The 20,539-nt window shown below is 43.9% G+C and overlaps 1 protein-coding gene across 1 annotated transcript; it reads left to right on the plus strand.

Moving 5' to 3' along the window:
• The first annotated feature begins 1,099 nt into the window (after window positions 1–1,099).
• Window positions 1,100–20,182, plus strand: mfsd2b (MFSD2 lysolipid transporter B, sphingolipid). The gene is made up of 14 exons (XM_061091809.1): window positions 1,100–1,435; window positions 5,656–5,781; window positions 5,918–6,042; window positions 10,773–10,896; window positions 12,556–12,634; window positions 12,722–12,903; window positions 14,164–14,254; window positions 15,877–15,998; window positions 16,457–16,540; window positions 16,935–17,018; window positions 17,561–17,670; window positions 18,750–18,893; window positions 19,130–19,306; window positions 20,116–20,182. Exons 1-14 carry the CDS (start codon window positions 1,100–1,102, stop codon window positions 20,162–20,164), a joined length of 1,833 nt encoding a protein of 610 aa, XP_060947792.1. The 3' UTR covers window positions 20,165–20,182.
• Window positions 20,183–20,539: the final 357 nt, after the last annotated feature.

Consider the following 20,539-nt stretch of genomic DNA (forward strand, 5'->3'; position numbering starts at 1 on the left):
GGAGGCGCGCAGAGCATCTCCATCCTCCGCAGTCTCATCCTGCTCGTCCCTCTGGAGTCACACCAGCTCCTGGATCACTGACTGACCCACAGCTCCGGCTGCTTCTCCATTCATATACAGGGGTAAGTAAGATGATGTGTGTTCTCATCCAGTTTGTGTGTTTTTGGTGTGTTATCGGTGCGCCTGCTCGATGGATGTACTATCACACTGTGATAGTAAGATGAGAGCAGACAGTCCTGCACGGGACAGAGACGCGTTCTGCGCGCTCCTGTTCGCTTAGTAATAAGAAGCAGATGTGCAAGCGCGTCAAACACAGCAAGTGATGGGAACAACCTGGATGACTTGTGCACTAACTGGTATTTTGTGTGTGTGCGTGTGTGTGTGTGCGCGCGAGTGTGCTTGCAAAGGTATTACTTGTGTTGTTCCTGCAAGTCCCCAAGGGTTTGGGTTGGGCTTAGGTTTAGTTTGAGGTTAAGTTAAGGTTAGGTTAAGGTTAAGGTTACATTTAGGTTTCGGTTAAGGTTAGATTTAGGCTAGGTTTGGTTTACGTCAAGGTTTACGATAATGTTAGGTTCCGGTTAGGTTCAGGTTATGGTTAAGCTTTACTTAAGGTCATGATTTGGTTAAGATTAAGTTTAGGTTTATGTTCAGGTTAAGTTAAAGATAGGTTAAGGTTAAGGTTAGACAAGTAGGAACTCTGGTTAAGGTTGGTCAATGGCATTTCATCTATGGAGACACAACTGTTTGTGTGAGTTTTTGTGTGAGTGTTTGTTTGTGTGTGTGTGTGTGTGTGTGTGTGTGTGTGTGTGTGTGTGTGTGTGTGTGTGTGTGTGATTTCTTGGTGCTTTCCTCTGTATTCATCTGTGCTCTGTACATTCATTTGTTTTCTAAAGAGCAGGTCTTTGTCTGTGCTCATACGTGTGTGTGTTTATGTGCCTGCATTCTTGTGCTTGTATGTTGCAGCACATGCTTGTTATTGAGAGCATGCGTGTGTGTGTGTGCAACATATACATATATGTGTGTGTGTGTCCTTTGCATACGTGTGAGTCTGACTGTGCCCTTCCCTCCTGGCCTCATTCCAGACCACAACAGCATGTGAATGGCGGCAGAAAGCGGCAGAGTTGTCACAGAGGAGCAGGAGGAGCTCCCAGCCCACGGAGCCGTCACTCACACCCAGCACACCCGCAGTCAGAGCCACATCCAGTTCCAGTCTCCGACCTACACCACCCAGTGGCAGGCTCCTCGCTCCGTCGCACACACGAGGAGTCACAGTCACACACACTTCAGCACGTCGTTACACACGCAGCCTCAGAAGTACGGCTGCCGCCTCACGCATAGTCTCTCAGCCATGACCCGAGGGGAGAGGGGAGTGCAAGGCTCTGTGGGGAAGCTCACCAAGCCCACTGAGCCGCTGTTCCCCAAAACACCTCAGCAGGTAAGATCACCTGTTTGGATGCTGCTCTTCTGTTATTCTACAGGTTGTCATCTCACGTATTGGTATTATTTCTCCCCACATGCCTGCTATGCTTGGCTGTGTAGTGGGAGAATCTCACGCTTCTACAGTTGAGTTTGTCTGTGAGCAACTTGACATGATTGGATGTAGAGAGAGAGAAGAAGAAAAGAGATGGAAAGTGTGATTTCTCGAGTTGCTTATCTGGCTGTGATTAATCAGCTGCATTGTTTTCCTGTGAACTCTAATCCCCGGGATTGTGGTTTCAATGGCTGGAAGTTGATAGTTTTCATTTGAGAGAGGTTCTTCCCACTGATGGGATGTGACCTGCCTGATGGTGATTGCTGTCTTTTGTCTTTATGCACGGACGTTGGTGATGATACAGTTGTAATCAAGGGCACAACAGGAAGCGAGAGAGGAGAAAGGAATAACACTCAAATTTGGCTAAACACAAGTAGACTGAGGTGACTTGCGTGTCAGTTTTTTAGTTTTGCCTCGTCTTATGTCATTTCGCTGAATGCCTCCCGCATTATGTCATTACTGTGTGTGATAAGTCTGCAAAGCTGGCATTGCTCCTGTGGAAGAGTGTGTGGATGTGTGTGTGTGTGTCCTCACACTGATGCTGCTCACATGCACACACTGTTAAAACTAGGCAGATGCAGTGCTGTCCCATTAGGGAGGCAGATACCGCCTGATGCAGACGGTGCTTCTTGTAATTCCATGCCACGGCTGTTACTCACTCTATCTGTTTCGATACATGCAGCGACTCATGGGTGCCCATTAAATGGCAATGCCACACATGATCCAACCAGTTCGGCCACTGTCTGGTCTCTGCCAAAACCAGTCTGATATGCAGTGTTGTGTGTGCGTGCCTGTGTTACAGTGACTCTTCTAAACTGAGGTGGATGATGTGCATGCAAATACGGAGGCAGATCTATGTTTAACTTCCTCTAAATAATACATTAAATAAACATAAATACTGCATGTTAGATTTTTTTTTTAAGTCATTCATTTGAGACAATATACTAATAGTGAAAATAATGTTTCTGTAAAATGCTTGGCATTGCCGCCTCACAGCGAGAAGGTTCCCGGTTTGAATCCCAACTCAGTCTGAGTTTTCCTATTTGGGGTTTGCATATTCACCCCGTGTGTGTGTGTATTTTTCCCTGGTACTCTGGTTTCCTCCCACAGTCCAAAAACATGCAGATTGGGGTTAGGTTAATCCAAGACTTTAAATCGGCCACTGTGAATATGAGGATGAATGGTTGTGTTTCTCTGTGGCCCTGTGATGCCCTGGAGTAATAATGGAGTGTTATAGATGTGGACCGGTATCAAAGGATCGGTATTTATACTGGATGGATGTTTCTTTAAAAAAAAATGACACAGTTTAATGTGAACAAGAAAATTAGAAATTTCAAATTGACTCAACTTAATAAATCACATATTTTATAGTTTATTCTGCTAAATCCACTGGGGATGTGTGAATTTCATTGAATAATTTATCTGAAGGACTAGAACATGGAAGAAATGCCAAAGTTTTATGTATGATACATATCTACTAAAGATGCCTGAGGCGAACATGATACATGAAAGACGTTGCTCTCTTTGTGAATGAGACAGAATGATGGATCCTTATTCAGTAACGAGTAAACTGTCACAGCTCATGCGAAGAGCCTCCCAGTCCATCACAAACATAGAATTTAAAGAAAGTCTGTGCATGTATGGGGCATTTTAAAAAGAATGAATAAACTACTGGTCACAAATTCTGTCCATTTCAGATTTTGAATTGATTCCTTTGGAGTTTAGCCAGTGTCCCCGGGCGTCTGTTGACATGTTAGCGGCCTGTTGCCATCGTTGACATATTTCACCTCTCATACTCCGTAATCCCTAATCTGCAGTGACGGGGACAGAACCAGCGGCTTTCACTCCCATGTCCAGAATGTGTGTTATGACCTTGAAAACCAAATCAACATTTTAAACTGCTTTATGGATCCATTTGACCAGCTTAACGTAGGCATGCGACGAGTGTGTGCATTTTATTTGCAGAATATAACTAAGCTGGCTCGGGATCTTTTTATTTTTGATCCCCTCCTTCTTTCTTTGTAGTAGAATTATCCTCAATCCTGATTTAGGTTGCGGTGCAGTTCAGGCACTTTAAATTGTTTTCCCCCGAGCAGTTAAGGATTCATTAACTTTGGAGATTAGTCTTATCTGTCCTTGTCCCCTTGCTCCCTTGCTTGTTGACGGTCCGAGCTCCGCAGATGCTCCCTTCACTTTGAGCCGGTGTCTCCATGAGCATGTGTGCATGAGGTTTTGTTGCTGCGTCCAGACAACAGTTGACGGGATATCCTGTTTATCCTCTTTGATGATAAGAACTCAGTAATGAAAGCTTGACAGTAAGAGTTTGGAGGGAAAAGAACAAGTGTTTAGAGTGAAAGAGAGAGAGAGAGAGAGAGACGGAGCAGTGCTGGGTGCACAGAGTATTTTTGCACATCATCAGTTAAGCAGCATTCTCCAGACGCCAGAGACTTTGATTTTTTTCTCTCTCCAATTAGCTGTAATTGCAGTGAGAGTGGGAGAAGAGAGAGTTTTGAAGTCGGGACCGCCGCACAGCCTTTACTTACCTCTGACCCGCTTGTCTCGAGATTGAATAATTACACACCTCCCTCCTGGTAATTGTCGTTCGCGAACCCCTCTGTGTTTTGATGGGGCAAAAAAAAAAAGAGGAAGAGAAAACGTGAGCCAGATAATAACAGTGTGCCGATCACGGCTGTGGTTACTTTGGTGATTTCCTTCTTTCATAAAGCTCAGAGGGGAGCAGCTGCGGGCCATAGCCTGGGCCACTGGATGTGGAGTGACACTGTTTTCTGTGTGTGTGTGTGTGTGTGTGTGCGTGTCTGACACCAAAGGTTGTACACAGAAGAGAGGAACAGCCAAAGGTTGATATGTGTGCACAGCCTCGGAGACGGTCGTAAATATCGGGCTCCCGAGACTGTGGTGTCTTGTCTTATTCATGTGTGAAGATGAAAGCCGGCTCCTCTCGCTAGACACACACACACACACAAACACAAACACACACACACACACAGGCCTGATGGTTTTAGCAGAGAGGAAACTGAGCTGTGGATGACTTGGTGGGTTTCCTGGGCTCCTCCATCAGCCTCAGTGTCTGCAGAGATAGACCACAACGCAAACAGCCAGGGGGTCTCCTTCTGATCACACACACACACACACACACACACACACACACACACACACACACACACACACACACACACACACACCGCTCAATTTGCACCATTTTCAAGTAGGGGAATTCATGAGAAAACGGATGCATCACAGTGAACACACCTTCCACCCACTGTACATCATTCCACTGAATCACTGAATGACAGGGTGATGGAGACAGAATGCTATTTTGAGCACCCGAGGTAGAATGTGAAAGAATTCCGATTATGAATGACCACCGGATTCACTATCTGTGAGTCACAAGCCTGCTTTCATGACTTAATTCATTCCAAGACACACCTACTTCCCTAATGGCGTGTCCGGGGGAGAGGTTTTTACCGTACGTGTTCCTGGTTTTTGCCAAATAAGGAAAGAATATAAAACATTTTCGTGGAAGGAAACTGATATTTTAAAAAAAAGGAAGTTCGGATGGCCGGATTATAAGGGTTTCAGGTTAAAATCTGCTAACATGTTTATTGTGTGAAAAAAAGTTACATTTCACTGTGTTAAGACTGAATCATCGATGCTTATTTCCAAGAAAATCACACAGTCTTTATTTAAATCACTTTTCTTTTTCCAGAAATGAGTCTGATGAAATATGTGAATAATACGTACCTCTAATGATCTAAAACTATTATTCAATTACATTATTGGCTGTAGCCTTGAACTATCGTTACTTCATGAATGTGTGACTTGCAAACAATTTGTGTCCAAAAATGCATTACATTTTGGAGGCAGTAACCTTATGTTAAGTTTAATACAGTACCTATATAACTATTTTATATAAGTAAGCAGTTATTGTGCTTTTCTCAGTGTTAGGCATCTTTTATTTCCCACATTCCCTATCGCACCTGGAAGGAGAGTTATCATAAGAACGCTTGCAGTGCAGAAAAGTTAATGTGCTCATTAGCATCCTGACCCACAAGGACCATCTTACTAAGTATTTTTCTTCTCCCTTGTCACCTTTCTTCCCGCAGACCGACTTGAGCCAGAAATTGACATTATGCAGTAAGCTGTGTTTCGCCATCGGAGGTGCGCCCAAGGAGGTGGCTGGCAGCGCCACTGCCTTCTTCCTGCAAATCTACCTGCTCGATGTCGCTCAGGTAAGGTTTCTAGGGGACAAAGAGGAGGAGAGTATTTATGAAAGCGGTTGTGGATCTCATAAACGAACAAATGGGTTTTGTAGTTTTATGCCTTCAAGTGCTGTAAACTCCAATCTGTCCTTGTTCTGCTCTACAGATCACCGCCTTCCAGGCCTCTATGGTGTTGTTCATTGGTAAAGCCTGGGGCGCTGTGACTGACCCCATCGTTGGGTTTTTCATTACAAAGAGCAGATGGACCAAGATTGGCAGACTCATGCCTTGGTGAGGTCACGTCTCACACTACAAATACGACACATATGTTTCTCCAATACTGCTGTTTCTCATGTTCATTTTTTTTTCAAATGTCTGGTTACACAGTTCTGAAAAAATCTGATTAAAACATCTTAATGCACTCACATACTGTAATAGTAATAATATAATAATATTGTCATTACCGGGAATGGCCCCTGCTGCTGTCAGGTTATTGGCACAAAAGAAAATGATTAAAGTCTGAATTAATTCACAAAATGATATTGCTGAGCTCTAATGCATAAATAACAATTACCTTACATAATGAAAATACAGGAAGCAAGTTCTGTGGCTCAGGTAGTAGAACGAGCTGTACACTAAGTAGAGGGTCGGTGGTCTGATCCCCAGCTCCCCATGCATAAGTGTGTTTAGGCAAGATACTGAACTGCAGTGTGTGAAGGTGCGTAATAGACAGTATGAATATGGACTGTAGTGTAAAGGGCTTAGAGTGGTGGATAAGACGAAAGAAATGCTAAATAAATACAGTTGATTTACCATTTTAGGGTGTTGATCTAATCTAAAGTTATGTGAATATGTTAGATATGCATGTTTTAGTTCCTTTTCTTAAAGAAAATAATCTTAGGCTAAATTTCCCCCCACGGCAAAGTGCTGCTGCTGTTGACGTTCAGCTGACCTTGCATCAAGCTCTATAATTTGTTGGCAGATTGTGACACACGTCTTGGTTTTCTCAGACACAACAGTGGCCGCTAATGTTTGCGTGAGATCTAAATAAAAACAAGCCTCGTGCTCCAGATTCAAATGTCTTTTTAATGATTATTCTCAGGCCCCTCACCTGAGGATTGAGCTGCATAAACAGCCATTGTGCTTTAATTACACTGCTCCTGGCGCTCCCACTGATGAGTTAGCCATACTTCAAGGGTGTGGGCTGTTATTTTTTGGCGGTTGATGCCCTGACAACAACTCTGCAGCCATGGAAGTTCATTCAAAAATCTCCTTCTGCTGAGCTGTTGCGTGACATATCATCACGTTTGTCTAACCTCACATCATTCAGCTTGTCTTTGTTTGAAAGATGGTTCCCTGTGTTTCATGACCTTTAAGAGCGAGTTAACTTTAACTATGTCTCAAGTCAGGGTCTGCATCCATCAATTTGGGCCACATAGACTGTGAAGGCCAAGTCTAAATGTTAGCTGTTAGCTGTTAGGTTAAGTTGAAGCTTGATACTCAGTCTTGGCGTCTTGTCGCTTGCCGGCGTCGTGAACTCATTGCCACCGAAGCAAAATGAATCCTGGGATAGGTTGGGCCGGGAATGATCCACCTGGGGAGCCTTTGTTTCTCTGCGATGGAAGGAAGCATTTGAATGAGCCTCCGAAATAGGGCAGCCGAGTCATGCTGTGACACAATCGGGCTTCATATGCAGACTGCAAAGGATGCAGCATTGAATTCAGACACATTGTTTGTGTCTCTACTAAGGGATTATATGAATCCATGATCACATTTTCCATTTTCCAGGTTTAATCGGCTATATGTGTATTAATTGTGTTTGTGCAGTATATTATGAACACACTAGCCTGGCATTTACTGTAATTACACTGCCTAATGCCTACTGCATTATAAACCATAGATTACTCACCAGCTGACAGTGTTGGAGGGGGACAGGTCCACTGTGGCCGGTCACGCTCGGTAGCAGGCTTATGCTGATGGCTGTTAAATCAGCTTTGATTACCTTTGGGCAGCTGTAGGTATGTGTGTATGTGTGTGTTTGTGCCTGTGTGTGTGTGTGTGTGTGTGTGTGTGTGTGTGTGTGTGTGTGTGTGTGTGTGTTGTTTTCTGCCCCTTTGGAAAGTCCCCTCTGCCCGTCCAGCAGGAAGTCCTTTTCCTCGTCTGTCTGTCCCAATCCACGGCGAGACGTAAAGCGATTTGTATCTTCGCCTGATCTCTTTAGGATGAAGTCATTTGGACCAACATGTCCCCGCGGGTGTTGAGATGTTTATTATTATGCGATCCTAGTCGAGCATCCTCCCAGAAGCAAGTAGAACCGTGAGAAAACACAAAATTGAGTCTATAAGTGAAAGACTATGTGACAGTAAGAGAATATTATTGGTGGAAGAAGTACTTCTTTATTTATAAGTAAAAGTATGAATACAGTAGTGAAAAAAATCTTGAAGTCCACTTAAGTAAAGAAGTATGATCAGTAAAACAAAAAACTATAATACCTGGGACTGGTATTATTATACACTATATTACAAAGATGAATAAATAATTATTAGATGAATAAATGCATCAGTGCACAGTGATTTAATGCATATGCAGCCGCCTCTCACCACTTTGCTTGGTTAGTTTGATCAAATGGTTCCCAGCTGAGGAGTCAGCCTCCCCTCTCAAAGGGTCTCAAAGTAAATCTGGTGGGTCGTGAGATGATTAATGAGAAAAGGAAAAATAAAGGAAAAATACAAATAATGCTGAGCTGCGCAAATCTGTTTTCACTTTCTGGAAAATATTTCTGTAATATTGGCTTTGGGTGTCGAACAGTTATTTAAACGATTACCATCTGAGAATTTTGGAGGGAGAATCGCTCTCCGGTGCTGACAAGTCAGACGTCTAAAAACTACAAACAGGGGCCCCACTCAGACTCAGACACTGTATTCTTCTTTGAGGGAGCAGCAACCAAAAATACTTGAAATTTAAACGATAGAGTTTATCCCATGTATTTTATGTATTTCCAATTTAAAATCTTAGAGGGGAAATGCCCTGAATTTACAAATCAAAGTTTGTTTATAGGTCTTAAGTTGTAAAAATCCTATTGCATTTTGGATAACTAAAGCAGTGCCCATTTAAAACCTGCCTGTTTGCTTGGTCTGTGGTGATGCTGGTTGCAGTTTTCTTCCTGAAACTGTATATCTAGCTGTGAGAAGTAAACACAGACTGCAGGACCCTGAAGCTGTGTCCCTGCTGCTGCACATGGATCTTCACCTGTTTATTCAAAGTCCAATGAAGCTTGGCTCAGTACGCACAACCCCGAACTGGAGAATCAGTCTAGTCAGCTCTTTGTTCCAATTTGATTAAAACGTTATTCATCACAAATCCAAATAGCATTGAATTCGTCGCTGAGCTTCTTGAACTCTTAGCTATACACATGCCAAGTGTAAAGCCGATAAAATGAAGGGTTCTTGTGATGTGCGAGCCACATTCAGAGAGAGAGATTTCTGGAATCAGGAGATAGATGTAGCATTGTGGGTAATGATGAAGGCAGCAGGTTTTGACAAGGAATTAAGAAAGTGTGTAATATAAAAGGACCATATCTCTGGTTTAATTGCATTGATTGTGGCTCATGCTCCTTCAATTTGGGAAGCTGTATAATGAAGCTGCTAATAGCCTAGATAAATAGGACCTATATAGTATTTGAGTGAAAGTCGTTAGTTACTTATTATTTCTGGGGTAAATGAATCCTACAAAACCCCAAATCATCCAAGGGAACACACTCTCCGCTATCAGACCTCTTCTAAATCCTCTCTGTTCCACTGCACATCCTCTAATTAGCCTGCTCTAGGTGTCCCGGACGAGTCAGTGAGGAAACTATTATAAGTGTCAGCCTCCTACAAACCTCCTCCGTCTTAATTAAGACTGTCCAGATAACTGATGAGTGTGAATGTGCGTTAATGCGTCCCTGCACGGGTGAGAAAGTCAGACACAGTTTTTTAGCGTGTGTGCCCCCCCCCCCCCCCCCCCCCCCCTTCCCCGAGCACAGTCATCTTGCAGGAACATTCTAAACTGTCCCATTCACCCGTGCGGACCCCGGGGCCCTTTCATTGCTCAACATGACCGAGCGGTCAATACTGCAGCACCAGCGCTGGCCGCCCGCCTTTGTTAAAGCAAACAATCAGGAGGAGAGGGAGGCTGGGGCAGGCTGGACCATGCTAGAAATGACCGTCACTGGCCTCTCTCTCCCTTTTTCTCCCGCTTTCTCTCTTCATAGTTCACAGTGCCGAGGAGGTCAGAGGTCAGAGCCTAGGCAGGTTTTGTCACAGTCGCCTAAATTCCACCACTCCCCTTTATTTGATCAGTAGATGTTTTGGTGGTACTGGCCTTTAGTCCAGATTACAAATGAAAGAAAGGGAGGAGAGGTCGGATGATGTACTGGTGTTTGCACATGTCTCGTACTGTTGACCGTCCATCGTCTGCCCTCTTCCTCTTCCTTTTTAAAACACACAGCTGTTCGCCTTAACCATAATGACACACACCAGTTGTTTACTTATGAATTATACATGGCCCGTGGATTGTATCGCCCCCAAGTCCTGAGAAAAACACAACACAGCAGAATTGCTTCATGCTGCCTTTGCCTGAGTGTGTACTGCATATTTATATGTGCGTGTGTGTGCGAGGGATGATATATATGGGTTTTAGAAGATTGTGGTAGTTCCCTTGCTTGCGTGTCCCTCCCAGGACAGATTCCTGCCAGACTGACGACAACATAATCATTGAGCAGTCAGCTTAGTCCCACTGTAATCTGCATGAAATATGGCCTGATTTTAACGCCGCTTTGAAAATTACATAACACAGCCACTGTCATGCATTTTCTGACGGCTTGTAGTGCTGACAGCGGCTGCTTTTATGGAGCACAAAGGCATAAAACATAGTCAGATAATTGTCATTCTTCAGGGCGAGAAAAATGTAGGCCAAAAAATATATAAAACTTGTTGTTGCTTTTGCACTAATTTGCACAAGTTTGTGTCTGTGTTCTGCAGGATGGTGGGTTGCACTCCGTTCCTGGTGGTCTCCTACTTCTACCTCTGGTTCGTTCCTCCTTTCATCGGCGGCAAGTTCATCTGGTACCTGGGCTTCTACTGCCTCTACCAAACTCTCATCACTGTAAGTGTTGCATGCATGCTCTTTCAGAATCTCTGTGTATTTCAGGAAAAAAATCCACATTGGCGCGTTGTGCTTCATACTGCTCAGCGGGATGTCAAGTGTGAAACCTAGATAAAAGCTCGGGTTGATACCGGAGATGGCACGTTACAAACCGTACAGATAAAACGCAACAAAGTTTAAAGAGAAGATGATTGCCGTCATCTTCACGCCAGCCGCCGACAGCTCCCGGGGAGATTCACAGTTTGATTTGTGAGACGAGCAGCAGATTAGAGCCCGGATACCTCACCTCAAAGTGGAAGTGTAGTTATTTAGGTTGCCTTTTGTTATTGTGGAACATCTCCGCTCTGGGGTAACCCGTATAACATGTGCTGCTGAGCGTGTAGACCGCCGCGGCCGCACTGTGGCGAGCTGTAATGGCATGTCATTCTAACTACTTGATAAGTATATGGTCAGTCCTGCCAGGAAACCTCTCGCTGGGTAAATGCTGGTTACCACTTTTAGCCTCCCCTTCATTGTCTCTGGATCTGGTGTTTGTGTGGCGTTTGCTGGGAACGGCCAGCTGTCGTCATTCAGAGGGTCGCAGTCAGTAAACAAGAGGTTAGAGTGCAATATGTCGACCGCTCATGCAATCAACGGATAATGGGTTTCCATCAAATGAATCAGTTGTCACTAGCCTTCGGGATGGGATATCTATTCCCGCGCAACTCAATAAATGTTTGCATCCAGGAAAGGCCCCGTAAATGACACGCTGTATGAGAAGCAGAGGGCTGAAAAAGAAAAAAATTCACGGCCGCATTTATTTTCATCGCATGCTAGTTTGGCCGCAGTGCTGACTGAGCCCTTGTGTAAATTACAAAGTGAAGTAGAGCTGGGTTTGTTCGCCTATTCTCTGGGAGAGGTGGTGAGGAAGGAGAAAACAGATCTGAGGTTCGCCAACATGGAAACTGCAGAGATTGCGTTTAGTATATATAGTCGGCGGAGAGAATATTGTGCATCGGCTTTTTTCACGGGATCACGTAGATAAAAGACGGCTAAAGATATCTGGGGTGCTCCCATCTTATTGTGAGTCAAATGTAAAATGCTAACAAGGCTGAAAGTCCAACTGGACGACGTGTCCCCACTTCCTCTGTTTGTACAAAAATGAATCCGAAATATCCTCAATATGGGTTCCAATATCTTCCAATAACTTGTGGTAAGAACTGTCTAAAATATCGAAACCCTCTTTAAGAAAGATTCGTTTTACATGTAGGCTGTAGGAATTATTTGTTTTGGTCCCGTCCACTAACATGGGGGAGGCAGGGTCTATGATTTATACTGCAGCCAGCCCCCAGGAGGGGAGGAAGAGGATTTGCCTTTATTTTCGTGGAGCTTTCATGTCGTCTTCAGACACAGTTGTGTTCATCATCCTCATTTCACACGATAGCCTGCTATCACAAAAAAGGAATTTGGACTTAATGGCTTATGACATTCATGGCAATCCATGCAATCACAGTGTAGCCCCAGCATCATTAGGATTCATCCTCTGGGGACCAAGAATGCTTGTTCAGAGTTTCAAAGCAATCTGTTCCACAAATGATGACTTTTCCAGCTGCTGTTTCAGACTTTAATTCATTTTTTGTTTTATCTAAACCACGACTGTGTCTCTTTGTTCCATTGTAGTGTTTCCACGTGCCTTACTCCGCTCTCACCATGTTCCTGAGTACAGAACAGAAGGAGAGAGACTCAGCCACTGCCTACCGTAAGATCTTACAATAAGACAAAGGTTACTGAGCAGTTATAAACGTACTTCACTGTAATAGTTGTATCTTTAATCACTTGATTGCAGGAATGACGTTCGAGGTTCTGGGGACACTGGTGGGCGCCGCCATCCAGGGCCAGATTGTGGCCAGCGCTCACACGCTGAAGCACTGCCCGACTCACAACGTCTCCGCCGGTTACCTTGGCAACAGCAGCGGGGCCGAGATCATCAAGAGCCATGTGCGCTCGCAGGACCACCTGTCACACGCTGTAAGTGTCACGGTGCCAAGCCATGCAGCCCAGGTGTGCTCAAACTAGGCCACAGAGTTGGGTTGAAAATAACTTTGGGAGCGTCAACTTAACGTGGAGCGTGTGTGTGCTCAAGGCGGCTCACTTTTCCTAAACACCCGTGTGAAAAGGACGATTTTTCGAGAAATATTTCCACATTATAGAGCGTCTGCAGGTTCTGACATCCAACTGGGCTTCGTGTTTCAACCCGAGTAACCCACAGGTTTGAAAAGGAGACGCCAGTGTTTGATATCTGAACCCGACATCCTGAGCCGGCACCCCTCACAAGACCACAAAGGGGGTTCCTCCCTCACATCTCCAAAGTGTGGCCCCATTACACTGAGGGGTCTCCACAGTCTGTAACTCATTAAGTCTATTTATACTTCACCCAGCACATTTGAAAGGCACCCCATATTCCATACGCTGGGAATATTAGTCTTTTTTCAAGGCGAGTGCAACGGAGTGGAAGGGAAAGGACAAAATCAGTTCGCAGAGCTGCAAATAAACACGGCCCCTGCTGCTGTGAATCTATCATGTTAAGATGAAACGAGCCAAGAGTCCAGACTGTCCTGGATTATGGTCGCGCCGCAGCTATTTGGGATTGAAATGGGTGCTTTTCCGATGGATTTTGGGTGAACCCTATCAGGGGCGACCCGCCGGCCGTGCCAAACCCTCCCCAGCCACCCGCCGAATTCCTCCGCGGTCGCTGGTGAGGGTGGCACACCGTCTGCGTCTGCCCTCGGAAGCAGGGAGCGTTTGATGTGCGTAAATAATAATGAGCCGCTAGGGCTGAGCCACACATGGAAAAAACAGCAAACAAACAGAGGTTGTTTAAGGCAGAGCAGTTCCTGTCGGGGTGTTTCAGCTTTAAACGGTTAAGGCTGTATTTTGGGATGCAGATGTACTTGAGGGTTTTCTTCCTGTTTGTATTTGCGTTTTGCGTGATGCGTGTGAGTTTACACTTTTTAACCGATGTGGAAAAACAACACAGAAAGTAAATCATACACAGATACAAAAAACAAAAACAAAAACAAAACACCAGTCAGAAGAAAAACTGACACCCACTGTGGCAGTTTTCTCCGCAATGAGACAAATGACAAATTGTCGGGTCTCTTAAATTTTTCAGGCATTTGGGAAGAGGATGAATTAAAGATTGAGGAAGAGGCTCAGAATAGATCTGTGCTGCCTCTGTAAGGACAGATGGATTGATGTCGGTTGCATGTTTGTTCTGTCTCTCCGCAGAGGGAGATGTACATGATCGCAGCCGGTGTTATTGGAGGAGTGTTTCTCATCTGCACGGTGGTGATGTTCCTGGGAGTTAAAGAGAAAGACGGTAAGGCTTTCTCTGTGTGTGTGTGTGTGTGTTGTCTGAACAAAAGTGGCTGTCAGAAAATGTAAAACTCTCATAGTTGATCAATGATTTAAGTGTTTTAATAAGCCCCAGCTTCTCAAATGGGATGATTTGCAACTATTTACTTTTAGATCACCGGAAAATTCTCCTCTGCCAAGCCCCAATAATCCCCTTAAATCCAATCAAGCCGTGCCAAATTACACACAGTAATAGATATCAGTCCCCTCAATATGTTTGATTATTTTCATCAAGATTCATGAATTATTCACAGGGAAAATGTGAAAACGTCCAAACAGTCCTACCTCTCCTAATGTTAAAGACAAGGAAAGTATAATCGGGATCTGCACCAAATATTTATGGATTTTTTCCTGATCCTTCCACATTTTGGTTTTAAACAGTTTTAGTTGGGGATAAAATTTGTAGCTTGGGGTCATCCTTCAACTTTAACATTCTAAAATCTATGTCTGACTTGCAAGTTGTATTTTGACTGGACACCTCGGTTGAATGGAAGCCAAAGAAGTCATATGAAATTCACTTTCCTCTGCAACTTGATTCGTATTTATAGGTTTTAAGCTGAATGGATAGCATGACATCGACAATACTTCCATAGGAACAGGGTCTTTAAATGAGACATTAAGACATTTACAGGCATATAAATGTATATTATGCTTTCAGACATGCACTGAAGTCCGGAAATTCCCTGAATTTTGTTTCCATGACAAGGAAAAGCCCTAGAGTCAGAACGCTCAGGACATTTTCTTGAACTTGTCCTGCAGCTCCCTAGTAAACGTCAGAGTGATCTGAATACAGCCATAAAATGTATGAAAATTCCCAACGAGTGAGTGGATGTGTCGTTATGACTTCTCTAACACACAATTGACGTGAAATCGAAAGAATACAAATATCTCCATGGAATACACTGACAAAGATGTCAACTTGGAAAGACAACAAGATTCAAATGCTTTTGGCGATAAGTTTCGACATGATGACAAGGTTTTAAGGCCCTTAGTTTTTTAACTTGTGTAATGTTAGCCCTTTAGTTGAGTTGAAACCTGATTCTCAAGGAGTAGACGTCTTGTCGCTTTTCGGCGCCATTACCTCTTCGAAAAAACGGTTAACCATCAAAGCGCAATGGATCCTGGGATTGTGAACGTGTCTGACCTGAACAATCTCCTGCTGCATTCTTCGTATGTGAAAGGCAAACTGCTGAAAATCTCCCGATCCATTTCACGTCTGATAGCAGCTTGATTTTCATATCGTTAATATTTAAGTTAAGGGTCAGTTTCTCCACTTCACTGTATATATTCACATGTATTTCTTAGTAGGACCGTATATATGCAGCTGTGAAAAAATACAGTTGTGTATTATATCATCATCCTTACATCTTTGGTAGGCCTTCCTTTCCAACACACTGAGTGTCTGTGTACTACTTCTGGAACCCTGCCACTCTCCGATCTTTATTACGCTATAAATGTCAACACTCAGTGGGACAAACAGCCTCCACTGCAATGCAGGGGCATCTCCACCTCCACCTCCACCTTCCTCTCACTGCATGACACCCGATACGCCGCTCACGCTCACGCTCTATATTCCACATGTTTCAGATCCGTACGCCCCGAGGACAGAGAAGCAGATCCAGTTCTTCCAGGGCTTCATCCTGGTGATGAGACACGGGCCGTACCTCAGTCTCACCGCCGCGTTCCTCTTCATCACCGTCGCCATTCAGGTAAATGCAAATTTATTTAGGCTGCACTTCTCAGACATGACCCCCAACATTACGGTAAATAGAGCCGGTCCTGGATCCTGACAATGCAGGAGAGAATGGCTGGCGCTCAATGTTGATTTGATCAATGTAGAAGAGCACTTAACTGAAAGCTCATGTTTTTTTAAAGCCCCAGGACTCTGGAGGGTGATGCCGGCCACGTGCATTCTTTTTTTTTGCGGGCAGACACGGCAAGTGTACATTTGCATCAAGTCCGTTCCTGTATATATTTTTTGTATATTTTCCTCTGATCTCAGAGGAGGTGTCAGTTGTCATCTGTGGAATAAATCACTGCAAGCGTCAGCAGCTTCTCCAGTCACTTAGTTTGCCGCTCAGAGCAGCGAGCTGAGTGCCCAGCGACAGTGCTGAGTAGACAAGCGTGCGGAGTGAATATCTGAACGTTTAATCTCTGATCCCTGCAGCTGGTTCAGAGCAACTTCGTCCTCTTCTGCACCTACGCCGCCGACCTGAGGGATCACTTCCAGAACATCGTGCTGACTATCCTGGTGAGTGCAGCCGCAGGCACAGATTCACCTCACAAGCCCTCAGACACATGTTACGTAGACATACTGAGACATGTAACTCAAACTGAACAACATAAAATAAATATCACTATCATCAATTGTAGAATTTGGACCCACCGTCCTCATTGTTGTCATCCTGTAAACTTTGAGTCCTGTTCAGCATTACTCTTTTATTATTCCAGAATGGGGTTCTCAAAGTGGGGAATTGGGACCCTAGAGTTTTAACTGTTATTTCATCCATAAGTTACACACTGATTGAATGTTTGACTATTTTGGTCCTATAATAAAACCTAGAAGCAAAAATCTTTCTGTGGTTTAGTTTTTGTCCACTGTCATGTACAGTATGTCTCATATGATGATGTGTGTGTTTACCCAGGTTTCCGCTGTGATAAGCATCCCACTGTGGCAATGGTTCCTGCAGAGGTTTGGGAAAAAGACAGCAGCTTTCTGCGGTATCACGGTGAGTGCACCTTTTATTTTGGTTTTCCCATAGTAGCCTAGGTACTAGTACGCTTTGATGTTTGTGCCACCTTGTGGACAAATTTGGGAGTGTGCTATCCTTGATTTGGTATTCAACAAATCGCATAAACATGTATATCTGCACCAAATTCAGCTGTTCATAGATATTAGTATTCTTCACATGCCTGAGATCTCTGCATTATTTCTTGAGAAACTCACAAATAAAAGAAAATGACCTATCTCAGAATGTTAAAGTCACTGAAAAAAAGGTTCTTGGTTACACCCCTGTGATTGAATAGCCTCCAAAAGTGAAATGCTTCTTCCTTGGCCCTTCCACCAATTTCCAAGAAAATCGGTTCTTGGTTTTTGCGTAATCCTGCAAACAGTCAGACAAAAAGCAATGTACACCTCTTGGGTGGAGGTGTAAATGAAAAATATCATGTTAATAGAAGAAACAGAAAGTTGTCAAAATCGACATAACATTTGAATGCATGAAAAAGTAGAAATGAGGCATTTAAACATCTTTGTGTTCCGTCTTTCCAGTGGATCATGCCCTTCACCTTGATGCTGGTGTTCATCCCTAACGTGGTGGTGGCCTACGTCGTGGCTGTGGCCTCTGGACTCAGTGTGGCCTCCTCCCTCCTGCTGCCCTGGTGAGACTAAGCACTTCAGAGCACGCTGCGATCAAGTGGATACAAATTCTGACAAATCACTTATGAATATGCTTTTGCTTCATGTTGGAACGTCTCTCGCAAGATCAGATGAATCGAGAGTTTCTAGGTTTTTTTGCCGGGGTGCCCCAGTTTTTTTATTTCAGGCTTGGACTACAAGCTAGGCAGAATGAAGACTCTGTACGTTTCCTGCTGGCACTTAGATTCTGTCTTTGTCGACCTTGTAATGGACGTGTAGGGCGTCTCCCTGCTATCTGTCATGTGTAGGTTCAGGGAAAACCCCTATAAGACTGAAAACCATTAGAAGGAATACAGTGTAACAATTAAATACACGTTAACAGTTCGAATCAAATCAACGTATAACCGTTACAAATTCAAAATCAACTAAACGTTTGATCTTGTTTGTGTGCGTTCAGCACCGCAACATGTTTGTCTGCGCTGTGGCTCGGCAGCTCATGTCAGTCCCCTTTGATTTCAATCATCATTCAAAACACAACAGTGCCCCAACATGCTGTTAGTGGTGAGTTGTTGCCCAGAGAACCCCCCGCCCCCGTGCATTCACCCAGGTCACAACCCGGTCACAGAAGTGAGGTCATCTTTAAAGAATTAGAGGCTGCGTAAGTGCATCAACTATAAATCATCTGTACTATCATCGAGCTAAATCAGTTCCTAAGGTAAAAGCAGCGTCTCCTCTACGTGTGTTTTCCAGCCGAGTCTCCTCCTCACTCATCTGCCTGAAATCCCCAAATTACAGGGGCCTCCCACCGGGACGTGTTTATTTTGGAACCGGCTGATTGTTTATCCAGTCCGTGGGCCGAGACCAGCGGTATCGCCCGCTGCTCATCATCTAATCGTGTTATTAGCTTCTTTAATTTTAGCCCACGGGTTTATCAGAGCGCCATAAGCAGGCCTCACGTCATCAGCTGCTTGTGTCGCCGCTGGTTGTGCAACGTGGTTGAAGTAGAAGTGTGAGGGAGGTCTCACCACGCTGCAGAGTATTTTAAAACACCGGACACATGCACATAAATTAATTCACTTCTGTGCATGTGTGTGTAATCCAGGTCTATGCTGCCAGATGTGGTGGATGACTTCAGACTGGCCAACCCCTACTGCAAAGGCCACGAAGCCATCTTCTACTCCTTCTACGTCTTCTTCACCAAGTTTGCTGCAGGCATCTCCCTGGGAGTGTCCACCCTCTGTCTCGAGTGAGTCTGCATCAACGCCACACGTGCACTGTTTATTTGTCACGCTGCACGACGCTCTGTATATCTGCACTCGTGTCATGATACATAGCAAAAATGCATTAAGCCCAGACCCAATGCATAATTCATGGTGCAGAGGGTGTCGCGTTTGCTCATTTGTGAGTTGAGTGTTGCCACGACAGGCTGGATGTCGATTTCCTCTAACCCGGGCTTTAAATGGTCTCTTTGTGTGTGTGTAGGTTTGCAGGCTATGACACCGGCGCCTGCAAACAGCCTGCTGCCGTCGTGTACACCCTGAAGCTGCTGATTGGTGCTGCTCCAGTGGCCTTCATCGTCACCGGCTTGATGATCCTACTCCTCTATCCCATCACTGAAGACGTGCGGCTCAGGAATAAAGTCTGCCTGGACGAGCTACGGTGAGTCTCCACGGGTTTACACCAACACCGACATTTAAAGGAGCACTGTGCGCCTGTTTTACACATTTAGTTCATTCTACTCAGCCTCTGAAAACTGTTGGATCATGTCTTCTGTGGTGCTAGAGGGAGCTTATAATAATAATAATAACTTGGTTTATACAGCGTCTCTTACGGTACCCAAGGAGTTAGGGAAACTTTTGGGTTGTGATACTACAACTACTACTTCTATTACTACTCCAACTTACAATAATAACTTCGACTTATATTGAACTTTCAAAACAGCTAAGGAGTTAGGAAAACTTTTAGAAAAAAAAACATTTTGAAATGTGAATTTTTTTTTTAGGAAGCTAGTTTGGGGTTCTTGGCTTTCTAAAAAATAAACCTGCATGACATATTGAAGATTTGGACCCTTAAGGAGGCAAAACAGCTCTATAGGCTTAATTGTGTTGCATTATGGGGATTTGTAGGATGTAGAATCTTTGGAGCTTGAACCATAATAGAGAATGAAAGTCAGGATATCTCAACGCTTTCATTGACAATATTTTGCGTCTGGTTAGCGCCTCCCTGTGGCCACTTTAGGTTACAGCATTGACAACCCTTAAATATCTGAATTGTGGAACAAAATATTGAATGGCCACGTGGTCAGATGCCCCACTAGATAAATCTTTTGCAGTAGAAAGTGGGATATTTCTCTGAAGTGTAGTAAAATATATGATTAAAGTAGGAGAAAATGGAAATGAAAAAGTACAAGTGCTGCAAATGCTCTTTCCACCAGTGGAACATGTCACTCATATCCATATCTCCCACAGGAAACAGAGCATCAGCGCCAGAACACCGGAAGATTTGAACAACGTGTGACTTGGACCTTGACTGGAGTGAATACATAAAAAGAAAGCCACATATTCCAGTGGCACAGCTGGAAGTTTCTTAAATGGTGTATATTACACTGATAAATAGTTAAATTGTTTTAATGTAAACATTCTCCGTTTTATTTTCACATGTACTGGATAGTCATCTTGGATATATATATATAAAAATATATAAGATTACCTTATTTATATAAATGAATGTATATTACTATTATTTGCTGTGTTTAACTCTACAACGCTGTTATTTATTTATGATGTATAATTACAGAGAGTTGATGAAATGAAATGAATAAATGTTGTAGAGGTTGGTTGGTAGACAATAAATGCCTGTGTTGTGTTTCTTTGCTGAGGTGTAAGCAAAATA

The sequence above is a fragment of the Limanda limanda genome, chromosome 18, assembly GCF_963576545.1.
Source record: "Limanda limanda chromosome 18, fLimLim1.1, whole genome shotgun sequence".
Classification (NCBI taxonomy): Eukaryota; Metazoa; Chordata; class Actinopteri; order Pleuronectiformes; family Pleuronectidae; genus Limanda; species Limanda limanda.

What these genes read in the sequence shown, in the direction of transcription:
- mfsd2b (XM_061091809.1), top strand. Translation starts at nt 1,100, where the DNA reads ATGGCGGCAGAAAGCGGCAGAGTTGTCACAGAGGAGCAGGAGGAGCTC. An exon ending in ACATCGTGCTGACTATCCTG is followed by an intron (nt 16,541 to 16,934) that starts GTGAGTGCAGCC and finishes GTGTTTACCCAG; the next exon opens with GTTTCCGCTGTGATAAGCAT. An exon ending in CAGCTTTCTGCGGTATCACG is followed by an intron (nt 17,019 to 17,560) that starts GTGAGTGCACCT and finishes CCGTCTTTCCAG; the next exon opens with TGGATCATGCCCTTCACCTT.